This window comes from Callorhinchus milii, unplaced genomic scaffold (assembly GCF_018977255.1).
Source record: "Callorhinchus milii isolate IMCB2004 unplaced genomic scaffold, IMCB_Cmil_1.0 Scaffold2, whole genome shotgun sequence".
Lineage (NCBI taxonomy): Eukaryota > Metazoa > Chordata > Chondrichthyes > Chimaeriformes > Callorhinchidae > Callorhinchus > Callorhinchus milii.
In genome coordinates this window covers 52188512-52213069 of record NW_024704743.1, presented here as the reverse complement: position 1 = coordinate 52213069, position 24558 = coordinate 52188512, and the positions used below count along the sequence as shown (strand labels likewise).

Sequence of the window (24558 nt, the reverse complement as noted above, 5' to 3'; positions counted from 1 at the left end):
ACTGCATGTACAGTGTAGTGACTGGACTGTCAGGTACAGTGTGACTGGGCTGTCAGGTACAGTGCAGTGACTGGACTGTCAGGTACAGTGTAGTGACTGGGCTGTCAGCTACAGTGTAGTGACTGGACTGTCAGGTACAGTGTGACTGGGCTGTCAGGTACAGTGTGACTGGGCTGTCAGGTGCAGTGTAGTGACTGGGCTGTCAGGTGCAGTGTGACTGGGCTGTCAGGTGCAGTGCAGTGACTGGGCTGTCAGGTACAGTGCAGTGACTGAGCTGTCAGGTGCAGTGCAGTGACTCGGCTGTCAGGTGCAGTGCAGTGACTGGGCTGTCAGGTGCAGTGTAGTGACTGGGAGGGTGGGGGAGGCCGGCGCTAGGACCCGGCGGCGCTGTTGAAGGTCAGCAGTGACTGTGGGGTAAGATGGCGGCTGTTCGCTGCTGTAATCGGCTGCGGCTCCTGACAGCCCGACCCGGGCACAGCCTCCGGCTCCAGGCCGCGGCCCTCACCACTCACCACCCGCGGGGAGCGGAGAAAGTAACTCACACCGGCCAGGTACCGAGAGCCACCCACCCCGGGGCCGCTCTACACCGACAGCAGTGTGTGGGGTTGGTGTGGGGGGGGTTGGTGTGTGGGGGGGGGTTGGTGTGGGGGGGGGGGTTGGTGTGTGTGTGGGGTGTGTGGATGTGAGGGTTGGTGTGTGTGTTGGGGGGGGGTTGGTGTGTGTGTGGATGTGAGGGTTGGTGTGTGTGTGGGGTGTGTGGATGTGAGGGTTGGTGTGTGTGTGTGGGGGGGGTTGGTGTGTGTGTGGGGGGGGGGTTGGTGTGTGTGTGTGGGGGGGGTTGGTGTGTGTGTGTGGGGGGGGGGTGGTGTGTGTGGGGGGGGGTGGTGTGTGTGTGGGGTGTGTGGATGTGAGGGTTGGTGTGTGTGTGGGGTGTGTGTGGGGGGGGGGTTGGTGTGTTTGGGGGTGTGTGGATGTGAGGGTTGGTGTGTGTGTGGGGGGGGGTTGGTGTGTGTGGATGTGAGGGTTGGTGTGTGTGTGGGGTGTGTGGATGTGAGGGTTGGTGTGTGTGGGGGGGGTTGGTGTGTGTGTGTGGGGTGTGTGGATGTGAGGGTTGGTGTGTGTGTGGGGGGGGGTTGGTGTGTGTGTGGGGTGTGTGGGGGGGGTTGGTGTGTGTGTGGGGTGTGTGGGGGGGGGGTTGGTGTGTGTGGGGGGGGGGGTTGGTGTGTGTGTGTGTGGGGGGGGGGGGTGGTGTGTGTGTGGGGGGGGGGGGGTTGGTGTGTGTGGGGTGTGTGGATGTGAGGGTTGGTGTGTGTGTGGGGGGGGGGGGGGGGGTATGTATGGGGATGGAGGTACATGGGACATTGCTAACAGGGGGTGAGGTGTGTTTTCTTTGCTCCTTCCCATCGGCTCTGTGTTGATGACTGAAGGGCATATTCTCATTTGGAATTCGCTTGTGAGACATCATTTGTTTTTAGAAATGCAGCTGCAGAACGTGCATTTATGTACCATTTGCTGTATCTCGCACAATGGCTGGGTTCACAATGGCTGCAGATTCCTGAGGTTTGCTTGGTGTAACAACAACAACAAATTACACTTGTATGGCGCCCTTCACATCGGGAAGATGTCCCAGGGCGCTAGATAGACAGTCAGGGCTTTTTGGACCCGAGCTGGGTGTTGGGGTCCGGAGGGGAGGAGGGCAGTGGGGGTGGGAGGGCGGTCGAAGGAACGATCGAAGAGGAAGGTTTTTCGATGAGATTTGAAGGAGGCAAGAGAGGGGATGAGGCGAAGAAATTCTAGCAGTGTGGATGCTGAATGCCCGACCATCAATGGTGGGGTGGGAAGTGCGAGGGACCTGAAGCAGGCCGGTGTCTGCCAAGCGCAGATTCACCAAAATGATACCACCGCTCAAAGGGTTGAATTGTGAGGACAAGTTGCATAAACCTGGTCTCTATTCCCTTGAGTTTAGAAGGTTGAGGAGTGATCTGATTGAGGGGTTTAAAATAATAAAGGGATTTAATAGGGTAGCGACAGAGAAACTATTTCCTCTGGTGGGGGAATCCAAAACAAGGGGGAATAATCCTAAAATTAGAACTAGACCATTTAGGAGTGAAATCAGGAGGCATTTTTTCACCCAAAGAATGGTGGGAAACTGGAACTCTCTCCCCAAAAAGGCTGTGGGTGCTGGATCCATTCAAATTTTCAAGATCAAAGTGGATACATTTTTGTTAGGTAAGGGTATCAATTGATATGCAGCAAAGATGGGTAATTGGTATTGAGGTACAGATCAGCGATGATCTTATAGAATGGCGGAATAGGCTCGAGGGGCTGAATGGCCTACTCCTGTTTCTATGTTCCTATATGTATATAATATATATAAATGTTTATATTCAGTATAGATAATGTAAAAGTTGTTTGAAGTACTGATACCTTAAATGGGGAAGTTGAAAAGCTATCCTATAAATTGTACATTTGTGGGCTGTGAACAGATTAGTTCCAGGGGAGGAGGGGGATGAGCTTTATTTCATTGGAGAGCTCTTCAACTGATATACATAAAGACAGTTTCAAATGTTTTCTTCTGTTCATTTGTATTCTACTTGGGACTTCCTACTGACGTGAAAGGCGCTATACAAATGTAGTTTTGTATTATCATTTTGTATTGTACTTCTGATATCTATTGCCAATATTTGCCACATCCAGGTGAGGTATAGCATGGATTTGATACCACATACACTTTCCAGTTGGTATTTGCAGAAGAGTAACTCTGATATATGCAACACTCACCAGAATGATATTTTTTCGATAGTCATCAATATGGTATCTCTGAGTGGAGTTGGCAATTAATGACAGTATGTGGTTTAAGCGCTCTGAGACGCTGCCCTGCGTGGAGGGTGCTGTATAAGTGCAAATTGTTGTTGGTTACCTTTTTGTGCTGTTGAAATGCTCTCACTCTCAACTGGATTTAAAGTATAAACTCACTTGGAGTGACACAGTTGGAGAGGATTGAGAGAAGACTTGTCTTCCATCATTATGGATCAGATTGAAGTCCTAATCCCAGACCACGTGAGCACTGAACCTCAGCGCTCCGTCTTTGATCAAATGTTAGTACTGTAAATTTGAAGTCTGTTACAGTACCTTCTCATCTATAAACATTGACAATGAGTGTCAGCACATTCAATGGTATTTGGCTTTACAACTGAGCCCAATTCTGTTCTCAATTGACCTGTATACATGAGTATCTCCAGCCAAAGTTGCTGGATAACTCTGGTTAACTTTCACCTTCACCTTAACTTAATTATTAATTCAAAATACCAGTATTCCAAACCTTAATATAATAAAATATAACACAAGAATTTAACAAAATTTAAAATGAAAAGAATGTAATAATAGAAAAAATGGATTGAGCTGTTACGACCAATTGTAGTGCCCCTTCTGTCACCTTTGACTAAAATTATGTTAACAGTGCAAACTGGAAATCAAATTTAGGACTTTCACTGTCTCTGATAAACTTTCCAAACTTTCAAGGAAACTATTTTTTAAAAAAAAACAAAATGAGATTTTTGATAAAAAAGAATTAATTATACAAACCCTTAGATTAGGATCATGTAATGTTTGCACATATTGTGTTCTTACAGTGGAGGAAAGAAATGTGCTAACTTCCAGATTCTTCCTTTTATAATCTTGTACTTGCTAAAACATGTAATCCACTTGTTGAAACTTCTAGTTATTCTAATGCAGAACAATATAGTCAATTATGTTATGGTCTAAAAGCTTCAGTAAGAACAGTGTATTTGTATTCACTGCTTTCCATTGAAGAAAGGTCTTTTGCCAAAAGCTTAAAGGATTACAAGCGTATTTTCATTTCACACTATTTATTATATTCTTCTCAGGTTTGGAATGTTGGTATTTTTGAAACTGTGCGCTATATCTACAAAATATAGTGCAGAGTGCACAATTGCTGTACTGCCGTGAGCACTGTTTGAATGGTCTGGTGACAGCACCGCTGAACAATGCAGATCTCCCAGAATGATTGAGCAGGAAATTAAATTTTGAATTGATATTTACTCATCTTAACCACATTTACCAGTTTAAATCCTGAGCCATCTTCTGACACCTGCAATTAATTTGCAATGCCTATTTTCCATAATTATATTAAATGCAACACCAAAAAATCCATGAAATAAACAGGAATAGTTATTTTGACACAAGAAGGTTTCATATCCTATTTCTGTGACAGTGTATTGGTTAGAGCACTCACCTTGCAAGCGATAGGACCCAGGTTCAATTCCCGGGCAGTAAGTTTCCTTTCAAGTAAGTCCTCCCGACGTGAAAGGCGCTATACAAAATGTTGTTGTTGTTACTCCACATACCTCTGTTTACCTAGCAGTAAGTAGGAACCCAATTGTTAGTCGATTGGCAGATCGCTTTCCGGGGATAATAATCCCTTCAAAAAAAAATTTGGTCACTCAATCCATGTCTGATTGTGGGATATTACTGTCTGCAATTGGTTGCCGGCTTTGGCCCACAAAATATACAGTTAATTCACTCTACAGTGTATTCTGTGAAGCGCTTTGAGACCTCTCAAAGGCATGATTAGTCGCTATATCAAATGCAAGGACTATTATTATTTTTAACAGGAGAGTATACAGAACATTACATTTGATCAGAAAGTGGAAATTCTTTTGTGATATGCGAAAAATCACTGTTTTTATTGGACGACAAACGCTACAAAAGAAGGAGCTAGCAGATATCTTTGTTTAAGCACTCTGAGACACTAACCTGGTGGAGGGCGCTATATAACTGCAAATTGTTGTTGTTGTTTACTGTATAAAATATATACGCACAAATAGAAAGGTGTCTTGTAAACCTGTGAAACACAATGCAGTTAGCATGGGAATACTTTCACTAGTTCTTTTTCTAAAATGGCAATATAACTTGTAAGTATCTTTAAAGACAATGTTTAAATAAGCTATAATAATAATAATCCTTGCATTTGATATAGCGCTTTTCATGTCTCCTCGACGTCTCAAAGCGCTTCACAGAATATGCTGCAAAGTGAATTGACTGTATATTTGTGGGCGAACGCGGCAGCCAATTGCGCACAGCAGTGTCCCACAAACAGTTGTGGATTGAAAATGACCAATTTATTATTGTTTTGTTTTGGAGGGATTATTATTAGGCGTGTGGAGTAAGGAAACTTGCCCAAAGTTTCGTTCTGCCTGGAATTAAACCCAGGTGTTTCGCTTGCAAAGCGAGTGCTCTAACCACTGAGCTACAGGACTGCTATGAGGACACAAACTAAATTCTCAGTGCCCAGGTCTGTCACTAAATGTGACGTGCCTGGGACACTCACAGCTATCAACGTATTGGTGCTCATTTTTGTCACATAATCACTTCTCTAAACAATAAGCCCTGCCCAGACTTTGGAATGTATTGAAATGTAGAACAACATTTAAAATTTAATTTTAAAATAATTCTTTTTTCGAGTAGTGATGCCAAGTGATCTTTTAATGTGTACTCAAATGAGCAGATGAGATCTCAGTTTAATGTGTCATCCGAAGAATGGTCCCTCCGATAATGCAGAGCTTCCACAGCAGTGTATTGGACTGTCAGCCTCGAATGTGTGAGTTCAAAACTTAATATGTGGTTTGAACCTACAACCTTCTGACTTGGAGGAGAGAGTGCTACTAACTAAGGCAGGCTGATTCATTATATTTGGCCAATATAGATGAAATGGAAGATGATTCTATAAAAAGCTTTTGTAAAATGGATGGTGGAATAAGGAAATTCCATATTTTATTGGTGGCACAATGTTGGGCAAATTGAACCAGAAACTTCCTGAAGAATGGTAGCACTGCAATCCATTTGGAGGAGGAGCTGAGATCTTCTTTGAAAATGACAGCAGGCAATGATGCACCGTGTTGGGTGGTAGAGTGTTAGTTTTCCGGGTGAACATAGGTTACCTTATCTCAATGCATTCCATAGCTACATGAGCACGAACTATTGAGTCTGTCGAATGGTATTAATTGCCACCATTGCTACCCTCGGTATAGTCAGATCTTATCAGTTTTCTTACAGATCTCTTGTCACAGGAAATTTTCTGCTCAAACTCAAGTTTTCACCATTTTGAAAGATGGCTTAGAAATAACCTCTCTGCTGAACTCCAAGGATGGAATTTGAGTTTTGACTGGATAGTTTTGTTTGTAATAATTACAGTTACTGCATTAACCAATTTAGTTCAATGAAATGCTTTCTCCAGAATCTTACAAACTGTTTTAAAATCCATGATATTTCATGTTCACAGATAATCTTTCTAATCTCTATATGTTTTGTCTACTACCTCAGGTTTATGATGAGGCGGACTACAGAAAAGTTAGGTTTGTTGGACGGCAGAAAGAGGTTAGTATTCTGAGATGCTAGTTATGAGAGTAAGATGGTAAACTTGAGCATCAACATTCAGCTAGTTATCAATCGGAGCTATATATGCAGCCCCCATTATTTATATGAAATATAAGCATGACCTTGCATTGTGTGGTGAATTCTATAGTTGGTATTTTGTTTCGGCCTTTTTAGGTTATGTTATAAGGAGCATTGCATAAAAAAGTGATGACGAATGACTGGAGGATTCTTTAAGATATCTGATTTTTTAAAAAAATATATATTCTGCCAAAATAGTTGCTCACCTTCAGGAATTTACATTGGAAACTTGGAGGTGCTGCTGGTCATGTGATGAATTACTTAAGCACTGTATTGTCCATCTTGTGATGTACTTGTGCTCGTCTCCTGCTGCGTTAATGTAGAGTGTATTTACAAAGTGACATCCAATGATAGGAAATCCACACAAAAATTCATGTTTTTTGTTAATTTTTTTGGCTCATTAGTTTGTTATTCCCAAGGCAGACAATTGTTTTGATCTTAACTTGGTTTTCCTGTGTTTCATTATGATTGCTAATTAATGGGTAAAAATAGTGTTCAAACAGTACAGTGCTTCACAGTAACTAGAATGTTGCATGAGTATGTTCCCATGATGGTGATTGTCAGGTACCTGGGTTAATCCTTGTTCAGTATTGCAGATACTGAAATAATCCCATTTGCCTATTTTTATTTGAATAGTATGAAAGGTGAGTTACTCACCAATGTCAGTCACTTACTTCCATTTCAGTTTCTTATTGAAACACATCCTCTTATTTAGTAACTGCAGTGTCAACAATGCACTTGTCACTGTACTGAAGCTTTCTGAGCATCTCCTTTGGTGCTATACTTCTCTTCAACTGTGCCTTCAGCTCCCCTCTCGACTCTTTACCCCTCCTCGCTCCCTCCCTTCCCTCCCCTCACCCTGACCGTTTCCCCCCTGCTCGGGTCCCGACCCAACTGTCCAGCGCCTTGGGACGTCCTCCCGACGTGAAAGGCGCTCTATAAATGCAATCTTGTTGTTGTTGTTGCGACAACCAAAGACTCCAAGAAGCACTAGTCTTCCTGCTTCAGCTGATTCAAATAAAACTGTTTTTATGTAAGAGGTAGCAGTTGTCTTGCCTGTAAGAACTGAACTGTTTTCACATTAAACTTAAACATTAAACTTAAACCATGACTTAAAAGACTACACTTACTGATTCTAATAATAATAAACCTTGCATTTGATATAGCGCCTTATCACGTATTTAAGATGTCTCAAAGCACTTCACAGAATATACTGTAAAGTGAATTGACTGTATGTTTTGTGGGTGAAACACGGCAGCCAACTGTGCACAGTAGTGTCCCACAAACAATCGTGGATTGAGTGACCAATGTATTATTTTTTTTAAAGGAATTATTACACCCGGAAAAGCGATCCACCAAACGACTAACAACCGGGTTCCTACTTACTGCTAGGTAATCAGGCATTTGGAGTAAGGAAACTTGGCCAACATTTTACCCTGCTGGGAATCGAACCCATGTCCTTTGCTTGCAAGGCGAGTGCTCCAATCACTGAGTTACAGGACTCCACATCATAATAGTAATAATAATAGGGCAAATTATTCCGGGTGTAATAATTACTTCTTACTGATGGGTGTGCTGTAAACTCTGTGCCCTTATCTATAGGGGAACCCTGGTATGGCCGCGTTTGGTTAAACACAGTTCTTGCTTAGAGTGGAGATCTGCTGTGGTCCTGCGCTAACTGGAAAAATGGTGTACTTGACATCCGACATTGACTAGCTGGCTTCCCACACTGAAAAGTGGCTGTTGCTTAAGTTCTTAGTTTGTTGATAACATCATTCCTGTGCATTGCACACGTGCAGAAAACCCCACAAACGTTTATCCATGAAACAAGTTCTCCTGGCCAACAATCCACAAAAATGTTAATTCACTTCATGGAAGTGGGATATTTCTGTGTACAAATTAGTTGTCATGTTTGCCTACACATTTACAGTCACTACAGTTCATAGTAAAGTGCTGTGAAGCGCTTTGAGACATTTTACTTTATTAGGCATTGTACAAAATGCAAGGATTATTTTGTAGGATCTGACCGCAAAATGGACATCCTCGACCTCACCTCCCTTCTCCCTTGCTTAGCATCCAACCTTTTCACTGTGAAAGACTCTTAAGATGTTATCCTAAGTGAATGTGCTATAAAAATGCTAGTTGTGTAGGAAGTAATTTTAAAACCACTAGGTACATAGAATAGACCAAGATACAGCTTTTGGTCATTAACAGATTGTGAAATGCTGTAACGGATGGCTCATAATACCAAGATGTTTTGTTTTCTCCCATCTGGCTCTATTTTTGTATCAAGGACAATTGTTTAACACCCTTCTATCACTCAAGACGCTGAATAGTCTTGTAACCTTCCTTTGCAAGGAGCAAGCTCTTCTATATTTGAAAAATTCTCACAGGCAACACACAGAGGACTATTTTGTAAAATGACACACGGTAGTGGAAAATGCGTTTTGGTACCAGCCAAAGGAATTGTACCATTTCCCATGAGTTCCCAACACTATGCTTTACAAGAGGTGTTCTATAATCTGTTTTGTCCCAGTGTACGTACCATGTTGTGCTCCAGCAAGATCCCAGCATAGAACTGCTAATGTACTTGTCAAGAGAGTGAACTTTCCTGAACTCTGACATAGAGGATTTAGCAAAGCAGAGATCAAGCAAGTATATGTAATATGATCAGCTCACTGTTTTTAAAGCTACAAACCCAGATAACATGGCATTTTGGAACGATGTATGAGCCCATGGAGTGATAGATTGCAGGTACATGTCTGTCATTTATTAGTTTCCTGATGGACAGAAAAATATCAGAGGAAGAATCGCCTAGTTTGGATATGTACTTCTCCTAGCAGCTGGTTATAGTTTGACATAAGTGAAATTTGTGAGCAGGTTGCCTGTCTGTGTTTAGCTAAGAATAGCATGTGGTATAGGGAGTCCGCACATGGGGAATTGTTCATCTTACAAAATCCCACATATTTTCTTTTACTTACTTGCCCTTTTGCATCTTCTGAATTTTTTTCCAAAATAAAGTTTGTTCCATTCTTATGATCAAGGTAGTTCAGTTCCTTTTCAGTCTCAAGTTCCTTCTTGGTTTCCTTTTGGTAGTTCTAATATATATTTGCTTATTTTAACCTTTCCTCACCTGCCTCCTCTGAGATTAAAGAAATCTTATACTATCCAGCTGTTTCCTCCACTAAGTTGCCTTTCTCCTCCCTTATTTTCATTGAGCCCTGACTCTTCCATTGATCATAGTTTGCTAAGTTAATGAGTGCAATAAAAATAAAACTTAAAAAGGTTTAGAAGTCTTTCAAGTACTGTATGCTTTCTCCTAATGGTTCTTATGTTGGATGTTACTCTGTGCTACATTTCCCTCAGAGGGCCCATAACGGAGGATCACTTATACAATAACTTTCCGTGTTAAAAGGACTGCCAAATTGGTTTACTTCCTTTAGTGAGCACAATATCAAGATTTTTAAAATTAACTATGATCAGTTAAGTGTCAGAAATATAATGTGTCACAGATATAAAATCTGCATTGCGCCATGACTCAGTAATGCAGGTAAACTTTGATGAAGCCAGTATGAGGGAACTGGGTGTCAAACCTTAAACTCTTTCCATTTGTTTTGGTAGGTCAATGAAAAGTTTGCTATTAATCTAATCGCTGAGCAACCGATTACTGAGGTAGCAGATAGAGTGGTTTCCTGTGATGGTGGTGGTGGAGCCCTCGGACATCCTAAGGTGTATATAAACTTGGTAAGTGTTTGTTGAGTAGATCAGGTACATCCTTTGGGTGAAACATTAAACTGAGGTGCCATCACCTTGTCCAAAGATCCCATGGCATTATTCAAAAAGAGAGGGGAGTTTCCTTATCAACAATACACTAAATAAGATTGGTTATTTGTTTCAGGGATGTTTGCGGGACATTACTGCATGCAAATTGGCAGCTGCGTTCACCCACAAAACACAATTTAAAGTAAAATCCTGGGATATCCTGACATGAATAGTGGTATACCAAATATAAGGATTAATATTGTATCAAATTCAAGGGTTATGTCACCATTTTCAGAAACTGTTTAGGTTGATCTTTTGGTTTTTAGCTCAAACTGAAATCTGTTTTTGTTTGGTTCTAATTTCCTAAAGTTTTAATATTATAGTATTGAGACCTATGCTTAACTATTGATATATTTTGAAAATCCAGTTTAAACAAATTACAAGGTTATGTATTATGTACTAACAAGAATGTTAAACTTGCAGTGAGATGCTTATAGCTCACAAATTATTTTCATTTGAAATGATCAACATAAACTAATTAATACTTTTAATATCTAATTAATATCTATAATTAATGAATTGATATGTTCACTACCCACGCTATCAAAAGGTTTACTTGTTGAATAGACAAAAATTGGAAAAGTGTTTGGTAGCTACATTTATCAATATTGCAATTATTATTTTAAATGACATATATTCATGAAAATGAATAGCCATTATCAGATTATAGGGATATCTGTGTTTCTTGATGTGCTCCTCATTTGATTTGTTTTCTTCTTCAACTAGGACAAAGATACAAAAGTTGGAACTTGTGGTTATTGCGGCCTTCGCTTTAAACAGATACATCATCATCATTGAGATGGACAATTGGATTCCTGTCTCTTCATATGATAGACTTGCATAACCTTCTCCAATTGGAGCTCTGAAAAAAAATAAAATGTTGGTAAAGCTTTACTCTGTGTGCACATGTATTTACTCTTGTTGTGAGAGTAAAATGAATATTCTTCTTTGGACTACTATGAAGCGCTTTGAGATGTCTCAACAACATGATAAGGGGCTATATCAAATGCAAGGATTACTATTATGATGGCAAGTTAATTTGTTTAAAAAANGTGCCATATCAATCTGAATTTAGTATCTCTTCAGTGTTTTGATCGTGGAGTCCTGTAGCTCAGTGGTTAGAGCACTCGCTTTGCAAGTGAGAGATCTGGGTTCGATTCCCGGCAGGGCGAAACCTTGGGCAAGTTTCCTTACTCCACACGCCTAATAATAATCCCTCCAAAAAAAAAAACAATAATAAATTGGTCATTTTGAATCCATGACTGTTTGTGGGACATTGCTGTGCGCAATTGGCTGCCGCGTTCACCCACAAATATACGGTCAATTCACTTTACAGTGTGTTCTGTGAAGCGCTTTGGGACGTCCTCCCGACGTGAAAAGCGCTATATCAAATACAAGGATTATTAAAGTTATTATTACTGTTTACTTTCGAAGCAGTATTTTAAAAATTGATATTGAGGGGGAAAAACGTTATTAATTTGGGTATAAATTCATAACCATTAAACATGATGGGATCATGGTGCAGGGATGTGAGTTACTTATTGTACACAGGCATGAAAGAAACAATTTTGTGGGTGGAAACATTGTCATTGACAAAATAACAATTCCTTTTTTAAAATATCAAACGTTTTAATGTTTTTAGTCTGCTATTTTAAATAAATGCATAAAATAGCCCACATTGATGTAACCATTTGAGGTAATATTTTGAACCATTTTGTAAGAACGATAATTAATTTAATTTCACTAGTAGGAGTGTTATATTTTTTGTCTAATACTGAGTAAGACCGTTCAAAAGGGAAGGAGGAGAGAAGATTTAGTTCTATATTAGCTCAAAAGTACAGTAATTCCACACTGGTGATTTATACCCGATTGCCCTTGCATAAGTCCAGGGCAATCTGCAGCTTATTGCAGCTCTGTGTGTTGTGAAGTCAGCAGCTGAAGCATATTATTGTAAAAATGACGAGTAAACTGCATATTCAATCTTCAATGTCTGCTGAGATTCATGAACTGCTCAAGCTTTACTCCTATTATTAGAGCCTGTTGATTGAATTGCAGTCTTAGAACTTCCACCCAGGCATTTGTGGTTACCAGCGGTGCATGGAATTCAAGAAATGATTTAAAGAAATGCCTCAGATCTATCAAAAGATGGGCACCCTCAGAACAAACTAATATCTCACTTGTGATGGTTATTTCTAGGCATTTGAACTCCTAGGATATTCCATCATATCTTAGTGAGTTATAAGTCTTTCACACTTGTGAAACAATTGCCATAACTCACTCATCGGTGAGTTACCCCCTCTGCTTTGACTTTACAACTGTAACTTTTAAGGAGTTCTATCATTCTGTAATTAATTTAAGATTATACCCAGCTTAAGTCAAAGCTGAAAATAACTGAGCTATGTCATGCATAGATTGCTTTAGTTTGTTCAAGGGGGAAAATTACCTGGAATAATTTGATTCATGTTCTCTTTGGAGAGTGGAACATTTATGGGATGAACCAGATTAGAACAAATACTATTAAATCTCCAATTCTTGCAGCCTTTTTTAAAATTCGTGTTTTGAAATTGGACCTTTCCACTTGCACCATTACATACCTGATACTAATTTATAGTCAAACAAAAAATTAACTCAGGGACAGAACCATAAATACATATGATCACATAGAATAACAATGAGAGAACAAATATTGTTGGGTTTATGTTTCTAAAATCTGTAGTAAGTTGTACATTTCTCACTGCCAGCATTCTTCGTTGAAACATCAAGAATCAATCTTATGTAAGAAATGATGCACTAGATGTGAGTAGAGTCTGTTTCACAATAATGGGGTTTGATTTGCAAGATTTGCTGTCAGACGCCAGGAGCCTCCTTTAGTTCTCATCCAACTTCATGGAAGTCAAAACTGAGATTGGTAGCTGGCCAGATTTCCAGACAGTCGGCCTGGATGTCAACGTTCCCACATGGTTTGTGTTTAGAAATCATTCTGTAAATCATTGCAAATTTCACTCCAAATATGTTTGTTACACAATGATATTTCAAATTGTATATTTCATGTCTGGAGGATGCCTCAAAGTGCTTCACACAACTGAATTTAAAAGTTTGAGCTAAAAATTAAAACCTTGCATTCTTTTATAATCTTGGACGGTTACTGTATAGAGGACAGTAATGGATTTCTACGTAGTCACATTTAAGACCTCACATCCTGTTGCTACATTATCCATTCTAATTTACAAATTGTAGTATAAAGTGTCATAAGTCCATTGTTGTTGCAGTTGTGTTTTTGTGTTTTCTTGTTTAAAATTCCTGAAATTGGATTCATATTTTACTATTTTATGTTTATTTTTAACAATGCAGTGGAGAGGTTTGAATCAATTCTGTAACATATTATTCAGTGGTTTCAGCAATAAGAATTATTGTGGAGATAATTCAAAATAGTTCCAACATTACTGGAGGTAGTGATTAAAAGGTTTGAGGCCTCAGCTGAGTTTTTTCAGCTATAATGCAACCTGTCCAACTTAATTAATATTCTGTTTATTAGATACATGTTTTTTTAATTCAAAACATTTTCACAAAAAGAATAAGCCAAAGCAAATTGTCTTATCAGGAGCAGCGACTTAGACCAATGGTGGATAATTGTTACAGGTTAGAACAGATGCAATGAATATCAAATCCTGGCAGTGCCAATTCCATTTGGTTTTACAACAGCATTTCAAAGTAACAGTTCATAATCCTCTTAAGTTAATAGTTCAGATTGGTTTAATGATGAAGATTTATTTTTGCTCTATGAATATTCAAATTAAGTTGAATTGAAGCGCTCTGGGAAGCTACCCTGCATGAGTGGCACTATACAAATGCACTTTGTTGAACCAAATAAGGAAGACCCAGGGATATGTCAGTTTATCTTGGTTTTGTATTGGTATTGACTGGCTTGAATGGTCAGAGAAAAAAGCCAAGATTTCAACTACGCATTAAAAGGTTATTAGGGCAGATGTTTTAAGCACCTGAAGGAATTATCAAGATAGGTTTTGCAGCATGTAGTGGTTTTATTTACAGTGTTTTCTAAGGGTTATCTGTCCACTGATGGGAGGAGTTATTAATCCCGACACCTGACAAGATCGAATACCGAGCACAGCTACCCTATGGTGAATCTTTATTGCTATCATTCGATGCTCCTATTGAAAAACTGATCGTTTTTCTTTGGAAGTGGTTAGTCCAGAGACCTGGCAAAGATGGAATGAGATTCACTGATGCCACAACAAGAAAAAATAGAAAAACCTGTCTGAGCAAAATTATTTGCTTTCTGATGCTAAAGAATACAATTGCGTAGAAGGATGTACTTTCAATCCACGGTACTTTTCCACTTTAAGCCCCCCCACACACAGACACTTATTTTTTTAAGGGAAAATGAACTTACCTGAAAAAGAATTTCTATTTCTTCAGACAGTCTTCTGAAAAGCTGCTACGTCAACTCTCCCGGCCAGAAAGGACTTCTCAGATGATGTGATAAATCCATGTTAGCCAACTCTCAATGTGTTGAATGGGGGTTGGTCGTCATGTTGGTGTTGACTGTTAATCCCAGCACTCCAATGCAATTAAAAGATTCACTACCAGGCGCAATTTGAGCTAGGAAAAATGCCAGTCCCTGCTCACCGTAAAAATAGCCAGCCAAGGACAGAAAGATTGCATATGTTGCCCTTGCAGGTCTTTTTTGCCTGGGAAATCTTCAGATGAATTGTGACAATGCCATTTTGTGGGGGTTAGCTAAGGGTCATGCAGAAGCCCAACACCATGCTTAAGAGTATCCAAACCAAACTGAGATTTCCATGCATCCCACCTACACATGGAAATCCCAGAGATAGATTGTTGGAATGGAATGCGCACTCTCCCTGGAGGGACTCATCCTGCTTCCCTCATTCCGGAAAGTGTTAGGTGCAGGTTAGCAAGAGCCAAGGCTTGTGAAGCCCATAGTGTGTGTTGGGTACTGCTGGAGTCTTAACAAGCTAAAACCGCGTAGCTTGCCATTGATATTGTTGTCTGGCAGGCTTTTCTGCTGCTAGGACCACCCTACCTGTTAGGGCTTTGGCTTGCAGGGTTAACAAGAGCTAAGCAGGATGACTGCCTGCCCCCAGAGACTGGTCTGCCCTTCCGATAAGCCAGGCTGGGCTACAGCAATGTCATCAGCAGTGCCCTAGAATACTGCAGACCCACCTGGCTCAGGAACTGGACTACCAAGACTGCCACAGAGGCCTGGCTCGATTTTGACATTCAATTGCAAGGCATGTCACCATGGAGTTCAGCTCCAAAGGGTCCCATCTTACCCCTCCCCCATCCAGGAGGATAGTGTACAGACTCATCGCTCCTAAAATAAAAATTACTCTTTCATGATACAATGGAATTTTTTTTAGGGTGAGCAGGCCTAAGTTTGGCTGTTACAGGGTCGGGCGGGGGGCAAATAGAAATGTGGGGTAGGGGATGATCACCGGGATACAGAGGTGCTAGGAGATCAGAGATTTGTGGATGAGGGTGACGGCCTTGAAGTTCATCTGCTGGCAGCCAATGGAGCCTGGTAAGGCCTGGTTGAACTGCATGCAGAGTTAGGTGTGGGCGAGGCCGCTTGAATTAATGAGACCGGAACAATAAGGAGTACATTTCAAAAGTTAAGTTGGGAGGTAACACTGGCACAAATGAGAGTTTTGGTAGCGTTGGTGTGAGATAGAGGGGAGGTAGGCAATGTGATACGTAGTAAGTACAATCAGCCCTTTAATCTGAAACAATAACAGAGAACTGGGAAAACTCAGCAGGTCAGGCAGCATCTATGGAGAAAGGAAAGTGAGTCAACGTTTCGGGTCCACGACCCTTCATCAGAACTGAAATAAAAATCACTCTTTCAGATACAATAGAAAAAAATATTTTTAGGGGGAGCAGGCCTACGTTTGGCTGTACAGACTCATCACTGAGCCCTTTAATATGAACATGATTTCTTTCCCATGTTCAGTCTGACTTCTCATAATTTGTTTCACTGTAACTATTTAGCAATACATGTGGTACATACACCACTAGATTTTCTCTTTTCATACAACATGGTTGAGTTAAAGTTCCACTTTACAATAACATGTGTTTTGATTTATATTATTGAATTGAAAATATTCAATATAGCCCATTGGGTCACTGCTAGTAATAAACAAATGTATAATAAACATTGTTTGTTAGCATAATGAAATGCTATGATCTGAGTGACAGAAATAAAAAATAAACAAACTAATTACTCAGTACTTGTCAAACTGTATCACTACCAGCACAATGTTTTAACCAAAGTAGAATAACTAGTTGAAGTTTGAAACACTGAATAAATCTAACTGGTTAAGGCATCTACAGATACTGTACATTGTTTTAGTTTCTAGAGCAATGTGACTCTGTCTGTCAGTTGTGACTGTGTATAAAGTGATACAGTACACAGCAGTGGCATCACAAATGAATAATTACAGTAATATATAGATGAAGTAACATTAATTTTATTATTTGCTATTTGAGCTAAATTGCTTTATAAGTGCTTTTGTATTCATAATATTTTTGAATGGGATTGAAAATGTAAACTCAGAACCATACTTTAGGATGCACGAAGAGGGTAGAGCAAGAGGACATAGGTTTAGAGTTGCAAAGTACAATTTCAGGATAAATACCGGGAAGTATTTCTTTACCCAAAAGGTAATCAAGTACTGGAACAGTTTAGCAGGAAAGATGATTGAGGCCAGGACACTTGAATAATTTAAATAACAGTTTGGTGTTGTGATGGGAGGATGGGAAGGTGGGTATTCTAGAAGGATGACATCGGGTAGCCTGAAAGGCCATCTTTATCTTTGGGATGTCCTGAAAATTGGTAGCATACCTCACACCAACAACAACTTACTTGCATTTTTATTCCACCTTATATGCAGTGTAGCATTTTCAAATTAATAGTGAAGTTTGACTACACTGAAGCTGCTTGACCGGTCTCAATAAGCCACTAGTGTCTGCCTCTTGGACTAATCATTTTGACTGTATAGGATCATCTCTGACAAACTAGTGCTGCACTAGGGGAGTGCTGTGCTTTGGATAACAAGTTAAACTGCGGCCCTGTGCATCTGTTCTTCAGATGAACTTTCAAGATCCCATGACAGCTGAAAAAAGGAGTGGCTCCCAGTGTGACATCGCCAACAATCCTCCAGATAAATTGATCTTTTGTCTTGAGGCTTTTTGCCACACTCTGTAATGTGCAAAATGTCTGTTGTGTTTGCCTTCAAAAAGCAATCACTATAAGTGATAGCAATTACTGTCATGTGCTTTGAAGTTACAATCATACAGGTCCTGTAAAAATGCAATTTAGTTCCCTTCCTTCTCAGATTTATTCATAAAATATACAGTATCAGTTATTCTCCCATATCATGAATGAGCCAAGTTACTCAACCTCAAATTATTTGTTAATGGACAACACCAACAACAAAACGTTATTTAGCATTTATATAACACACTTCACGCGGGGTAACGTATGGGAGTGCTTAACAGTGGCAGTACTTAATGCTGAGCTAGGGAGAGAGGGGAGGTGACTGTAGGCATGACTTGAAATGAAAGATCTTCAGGTGTAATATGAAGACAGGCAAGGAGAGGATAAGGCAGAGGGAATGATGTACAGTGGGTGGAGTGGTGGGGATGAGGGATGACTTGAAGTGGGTAGTTGATGATTGATAAGCCTTGAGGGTGGACATCATGATACATCATTACTACCTAGTACATTGATATACATATTGGTACATGTTATGAATATAAAGAGGACAGAAAAGTGAATAAAACCACCCAGTTAAATTCGCAGCATATACTATAAATCTAATATATATACCTAATGTATAGTAAAGTGAAACTTGAATCACAGTTCAGATGCTGGAATAGATCACTGCATCTTTGTTCTTGGCACTTGAGCAGTTGATAAGGTTTCTGCTTTGCAATCACTACCACACATTTAATTCACTGAAAAACCCATTGTTATTTTTGTTACCTATCACTAACAGCTGCTATTCTTCAGAGAGGTCACCCACCAGATTATTCCTGAGTACCTTTGTTTGGCACTTCATTCAAACCTTTAATGTATCTATGTGACACTAAGCTAGGAGGTGTAATGAATTCTGAAGAAGTGAGCAGAAAATTGCAAAAGGGCATAGATGGATTAATCGAATGATTACAGATACAGTTCAGAGTAACAAGACGTGTGGGAGTACACTTTGTATGTAAGAATAAAAGCTCAGAATATTATTTTAAATGGGGAAGCACTTGAAGGATAGATGAACAAAAGGGTTCAGGGATCCCAATAAATAAATTATTAAAGAGCAGTAAACCCACTGCAGCACACAATTCCCTAATCGTGAGTTACATATTATTATTACTTCCATCATTTCACATTCTCATGTTTAAGATTTTTACACCTTAAGTTAGTATCTTCTATGGGAGGTATTTCAGGAATCTTCTATTTCTTGCACACATAAATTACCTGGTTTCACAGACAGTGTACAACAACACCAATAATTTACATTTATTTAATTGACCTCCTAACCCCCTACCAACCTGTCTGCTCCCTCCACTCAGCGGGCTCCAGTCTGCTTCATGTTTCCCCGCCTTGCCTGCCCCACCGTTGGCTGGCAGGCCTTCAGCCTCTGCCCCCATCCACTGGAACTCCATCCCACAGTCCCTCCGCCTCGCCCACTCCCTTGCCTTCTTCAAGACCAGTTTCAAGAAGCTCCTCTTCGACCGTGCCTTCGGGCTCCCTCCTACCCCTACCACCTCCACCCTCCACCTCTCCGGATCCCTATCACCAGCTCGGGTGTGAATCCCTGACTGTCCAGTGCTTTGGGACATCTTCCTGACATGAAGGGCACTGTTCAAATGTAATTTGTTTTTGTTATATACTGTAGTACTCTTCACATTGGAAGAATTTCTCAAAATGCTTCACACAGCTGACAGGAGCCCAAGCGGGGGACGGGTATAGTTAAGGAAGGAGGTGGTGCGGAGGTGACTGAAAGAGTGGTTGAATAGAAGAGAATGGGGTGATAGCCTGGTGTGGGAGAAGACATGAGCTGCAGAGTTTTGGATAATCTGCTGCTTGTGTAGAGAGGGCTGGTGAGTCCGGCGAGTAGAGCATTTGAAAAGCCAAGCCTGGTCACGACTTGGATGATTGAGGATTTTGGCATCCTGGGGAAGAGGTAGTGGAGGAGGAGAGCAATGAACTAAATCCAAGTCACTGAGAGCTCAGAGTCCAAGGTTACATTTGTGGATATCATCAAGTTACAGGTGAACACTGACTCAGAGAAGACAGTCAAGATCCTACAAAGAGCCTGACAGGGAATGCAACTAGGCTGATCATTGACAAGAAATTCAATGATAATAATAATCCTTGCATTTGATATTGCGCCATATCATGTCATTGAAGCATCTCAAAAGCGCTTATTTTGTGGGTGAAACGGGGCCATCAGTTGTGGAGTTTTTTTGGGGAGGGGCAATCTTCCCTTTTCGAATAGTGCCATGGGATCTTTCACATCCACCTGAACAGACAGATGAGATCTTGATTTAACATCTTGAACTCACAACCTTCTGACTCAGTGGCGAGAGCTACACTGCACCAGGCTGACACAATACAAATAATGTGCAATGTGGTCAGATCTGGACTTTAAAAACAAGCTTGATGTTGTAATGGGAAAATAGTAGAGTTGGTATTCTATACGATTAAATGGGACTTTAACAGACCTTGTGATTTGTTTTTTGGTTTATCATTAAGCACCACTGACTTGACCCCAGATTTTTGCAATGTGTGTTTGCATTATTACAGGACAGTTGGGGGTAGGATCTTTTTTTTAAAAAAAACTATTAGCCAAAAGGGGATTTTTGTGGAAAATGCTTTGGATTATCTTTGCTACCAGTTTATATCTATCTAATTATTTATTTATTTATTTCTACGTTTAAGAGTTACAAGCAGCAGAATAAAAATGATGCAAACGTGACAAACCTATTCAGTGCCACTCGTAGTTTCACCACAGTGCACCACACTTTGCCTCACATTATCAGTCACTGCAGGCTCAGCAACTTGTGATAAACTGATGCCATTTTGTCAAACCATCAGTTGTGTGGGTTGAGTCAGTTCCAAGCTGCTGGGTAACATTGAGACACTTTAGCAGAAAGGGGGCGCTGTTGGTCCAGGAAACAGACAAGAGAGCGAGATAGAGAGAGAGAGAATCTTCAGATTAACAATAAACAATTGTTTGTTGACATAAAACCCATTGACTGACTTTCTGTCCACTACCAGTCCATTTATCTGTCCGCTTGTCTGTCTTTGCTTATCTGAGCAAGCTTTCCTTTCTCTAAATATTTTGTACATGCCTGCACACATATTTAGAGAGGGATTACTGCACTTTTGTTTTGACTTGTTTTGACAAACTGGTTACCAGTAGGAGATTTACTAAACTATAATTAGTTCTGTGTTATAATGACTGAGATTGCGTGGACCTGAAACCAGTTCTTGGTTCTGAAAACTCGTGTATTATTTCACATTAGGATGAAATTAATTTCAAACCATTCCCAATTTTCTTCTTTATTTCACTTTTTTAAAAGTATTTGTGGAAAGCTTTTACTGATTTTTTTACAGTATATTTAACTGGAAAATGCAACTTTGCACATGAATTTTAAATATAGGAAATTCGTCCACCTTAACCACCACTGCAAGCAATGTTTTCAGTAATGATCTCCTATCTACTGTGTTTTACAAATATTTCAAACAAACTTTGTGTGGCGTCTGACACAAAGTGAAATCTAAAGCGTGACTCCTTTATTAGATGGCAGTCCCAGCCTCCATCACCGTCTGACAGAGTAAGTATATTATATTAAAACAATTAACAACAAACTTTAATATGCAGAAGCCAACTCAGGATTTATATACCTCATTGTTAATTTTAAGGATAGCACTGAATTTGCAAATATTTAAAATTGTGTTTTAAGATAGTGAACTGTAGGGTTACATATTACAGAGAACTACAATAACACAGCATGTTTATGCTGTATTTTATAAATGCATAGAGATACCAGGAAGATAGGTCAGTTTTGTATTGAAATTGAGAAAGAAATCCATGCCTGGCACCGGCCTCCTGCTTATCCCTCACACCCTCCGCCCCACCATCGGAGGTTGCGCTTTCAGCCACTATGCCCCGAAACTCTGGAATACTCTCCCTCAATCCCTCCGCCTTGCCCCCTCTCTCCCCTTTTTCAAGTCCCGGCTGAAAACCTTCCTCTTTGACCGTGATTACGGCCACCTCAGCCCTTCCCCCGGCTCAGGGTCAGGCTCTGCCACCTTTAAGAGCTCTGAGATGCTACCATACGTGGAGGGCTATATAAGTGCAAGTTCTTGTTGTTGTTGTTGTTGTATGCCCTGTTGTATTTCTTACCAGCTTGAAGGCTGATTTTGCTGACTGTTGTTACAGAAGGTTTGGGCAATACTGAATTCAATACATTTTTGGTGGGGATGGGGGTGGGGGCAGGGGCTGACATTGGGAAGCCTGGTACATTTTAGCTTAAATTCATAATAATCCTGGTTGTTTTATTAAATCTCACAGTGATAACTTTCAGTGCACAGGGTGAGCATGGCAAATGCTCTGCACTCAGGCGTTGGTGTAAACTGATAGTTTTGTACAATAGCCTCTTCTCGAGTGAGGAAGAGGATTGCATTGCTGTGCAGGAATTTGTGGAGCCCTCAGGCCTAAAGCTTACACTGATGATGAATCAAAACCACAATTTTGTACAATTTAAATTCAGCAATGGCAAGCTAAGGGTCCTGCACATTAGGTGAGTTGCAGGCTATTATAAACTTAACATCAACACTGATCAATGCACTTTTTGTTCCAATCTAATACACTTTAGACCTAGCTACAAAATCCAAATGTGCAACTTTAATGATTGCTTTGGTGGTGGTGATGTAGGGAATTAAATTCTTATGAAATTGACACCAAATTAGCATTCAGAGATGTATCATTGTAAGCTGTTTTTCAATAATAGTTCAATTCAACCCCCTAATTTAATCCATTGATGTATGTGGACTACAAAAAAAAGACAAGAGAGGACTCTTAGCATTAGTCAAACTGGAATCTTTTCTTCCTGTGAAAAGCTTTGAGTGAAGTTGCCTGGCTGTCATTCGCGTGGCCTCGGCTGGTTGAACTCGCCTCATTAAACCATCTGCCCGTTTATCCACCTCCAAAAGCTTCTGTATTATGTCAGAAACACTTATTTAGGCTCCAACCGTCAGAGTGTATTAACATTAATAGCAGCCATCACAGGAGAAGAGAATGACCAGCCTCTAAGACACAGAGATAGTGTACACACACCAGGATCTTGCAATCAAATTGGAACGAAAGGTCACATTTGCAATAAGTTGGAGGGAAATTCAGGTAATTGGTTAGAAAGCAAAATGTAAGATCGTGATATACCTTCAAAGGCCCCGAACGATAATGTGATGGCTTTGAAAACTTTTCATATAATTATAATTGCATTTATTATTTTTTTCAAAAGGCTAAAAGTACGACTTAAATGTTAATTGTGCCTTTTGTGTTACATGCAGCATAGAGTGAGGCACATCCCCATGTTACTTTGGTTATTATTTTCACTCCAGAAATGCAGGCTGTTGATGTGTTTATTTTGTACCTTCCTATAAATCTTTTGGCTGCAACTTGAAAAAGGTAAGACAGAGTTAAGTGGTTGACCTGATTAAGTTGCCCACGTGATAGGTTCCTTAGGACACGGTTAATGCTGAGCTTTTAATGTGTTCTTGATTTGATGTGATTGAGAAAGGGGATAACTAGGCTCATCTGGATCTCATAATAATCTAATAATAATCCTTGCAGTTGATATAGTGCCTTGTCATGTCTTTGGGACGTCTCAAAGCTCTTCTCGGAATATACTGTAAAGTGAATTGACTGTATATTTTGTGGATGAAACACGGCAGCCAATTACACACAGCAGTATCCCACAACCAGTCCGTGCATTGAGTGACCAAATTTGTTTTTAATACTTATAGGATTATATTTATAGGATGGGTGTTGCTTTCTCTATTGGGGGGGGAAGTGAGTGGGTTCACTGTTTTCCCAGAGTGGGTGCAGATCTTTTCAGATTTGGTGATAGTGGGTTCAGATCTCACCTATTTGAGGAGATAATAATAATAATCCTTGCATTTGATATAGCACCTCATCACGTCTTCGAGACATCTCAAAGTGCTTCACAGAATATACTGTAAAGCAAATTGGCTCTACATTTTGTGGGTGAAATATGAAATGAGTGAAGATCTTTCAGGGGTAAGTATAAGTGCTACATTTTGTAAATCCAACTGTGATAAAAATGCAATCAAAATAAGTCAGAAACAGCTTTCGTCAAAGTGACAAATGACATTTTATCCATCTGCGACCAGGGCTCCCTCTGCTTCTTCGTCTTCCTTGACCTCTCTGCTGCCTTTGATACCATTGACCACTCCTCCACCACCTGTCCTCTCACTTCAACTTCATGGTTCTGTCCATAAATGGTTCAGATCGTACCTCTCACACCGTCTTCACTTCATCTCTGCAAACGGCCTCTCCTCTAGCCCCCGCACTGTCTCGTGCAAAGTTCCTCAGAGCTCTGTCCTTAGTCCCCTCCTTTTCAATATCTATACGCTCCCTCTTGGTGACATCATCTGCAGACATGGGGTCAATTTCCACATGTATGCAGATGACACCCAACGCTATTTCTCTGACTCCACCCTCGACTCAAAGACTACTGGTGTCCTGACAGAATGTCTGTCAGACATCAAGTCCTGGATGAGAGCTAACTTTCTACAGTTGAACGTCAACAAGACTGAGGCTCTCCTGATTGGTTCCCGTCAGCGCCTCCACACCTCAGGCACTGACAGCATCACCATCCATGGTTGCACACTCCACCTCACTAAACCAGTCTGGAAGCTTTGCCTCTTGTTTGACCCTCAGCTATCCTTTCTACCCCACATCCATGCCATGTCCTGCTCTACCTTCCCCCACCTCCGTAACATTGCCTGGCTCCACCCTGTGTCACAGCACAGGCCGTTGAGACCCTCAAACACGCATTCATAACATCCAAGCTTGATTACGCAAACTCCCTGCTCATTGGCCTTTCCAACTCCTCCCTCCATAGGCTGCAGATCATCCAAAACTCTGCAGCCCATGTCCTCTCCCGCACCAGTCTCTGTGACCTCATCAC

At 40.5% G+C, this 24558-nt stretch overlaps 1 protein-coding gene across 1 annotated transcript; it reads left to right on the top strand.

Annotated features, from left to right (window-relative positions):
• Positions 1-373: 373 nt before the first annotated feature.
• On the top strand, positions 374-11190 carry ndufs6 (NADH:ubiquinone oxidoreductase subunit S6). The gene is made up of 4 exons (XM_007903016.2): positions 374-551; positions 6343-6396; positions 10096-10218; positions 11023-11190. The coding sequence occupies exons 1-4, from the start codon at positions 420-422 to the stop codon at positions 11092-11094; spliced, it is 381 nt and encodes a 126-aa protein (XP_007901207.1). The 5' UTR covers positions 374-419; the 3' UTR covers positions 11095-11190.
• The last annotated feature ends 13368 nt before the right edge of the window (positions 11191-24558 follow it).

Bases quoted from the DNA above. Each gene is read 5' to 3' on its own strand.
- ndufs6 (XM_007903016.2), top strand. From the start codon at position 420: ATGGCGGCTGTTCGCTGCTGTAATCGGCTGCGGCTCCTGACAGCCCGA. The intron at 552-6,342 runs GTACCGAGAGCC...CTACTACCTCAG, and splicing joins AAGTAACTCACACCGGCCAG to GTTTATGATGAGGCGGACTA. The intron at 6,397-10,095 runs GTTAGTATTCTG...TTGTTTTGGTAG, and splicing joins TTGTTGGACGGCAGAAAGAG to GTCAATGAAAAGTTTGCTAT.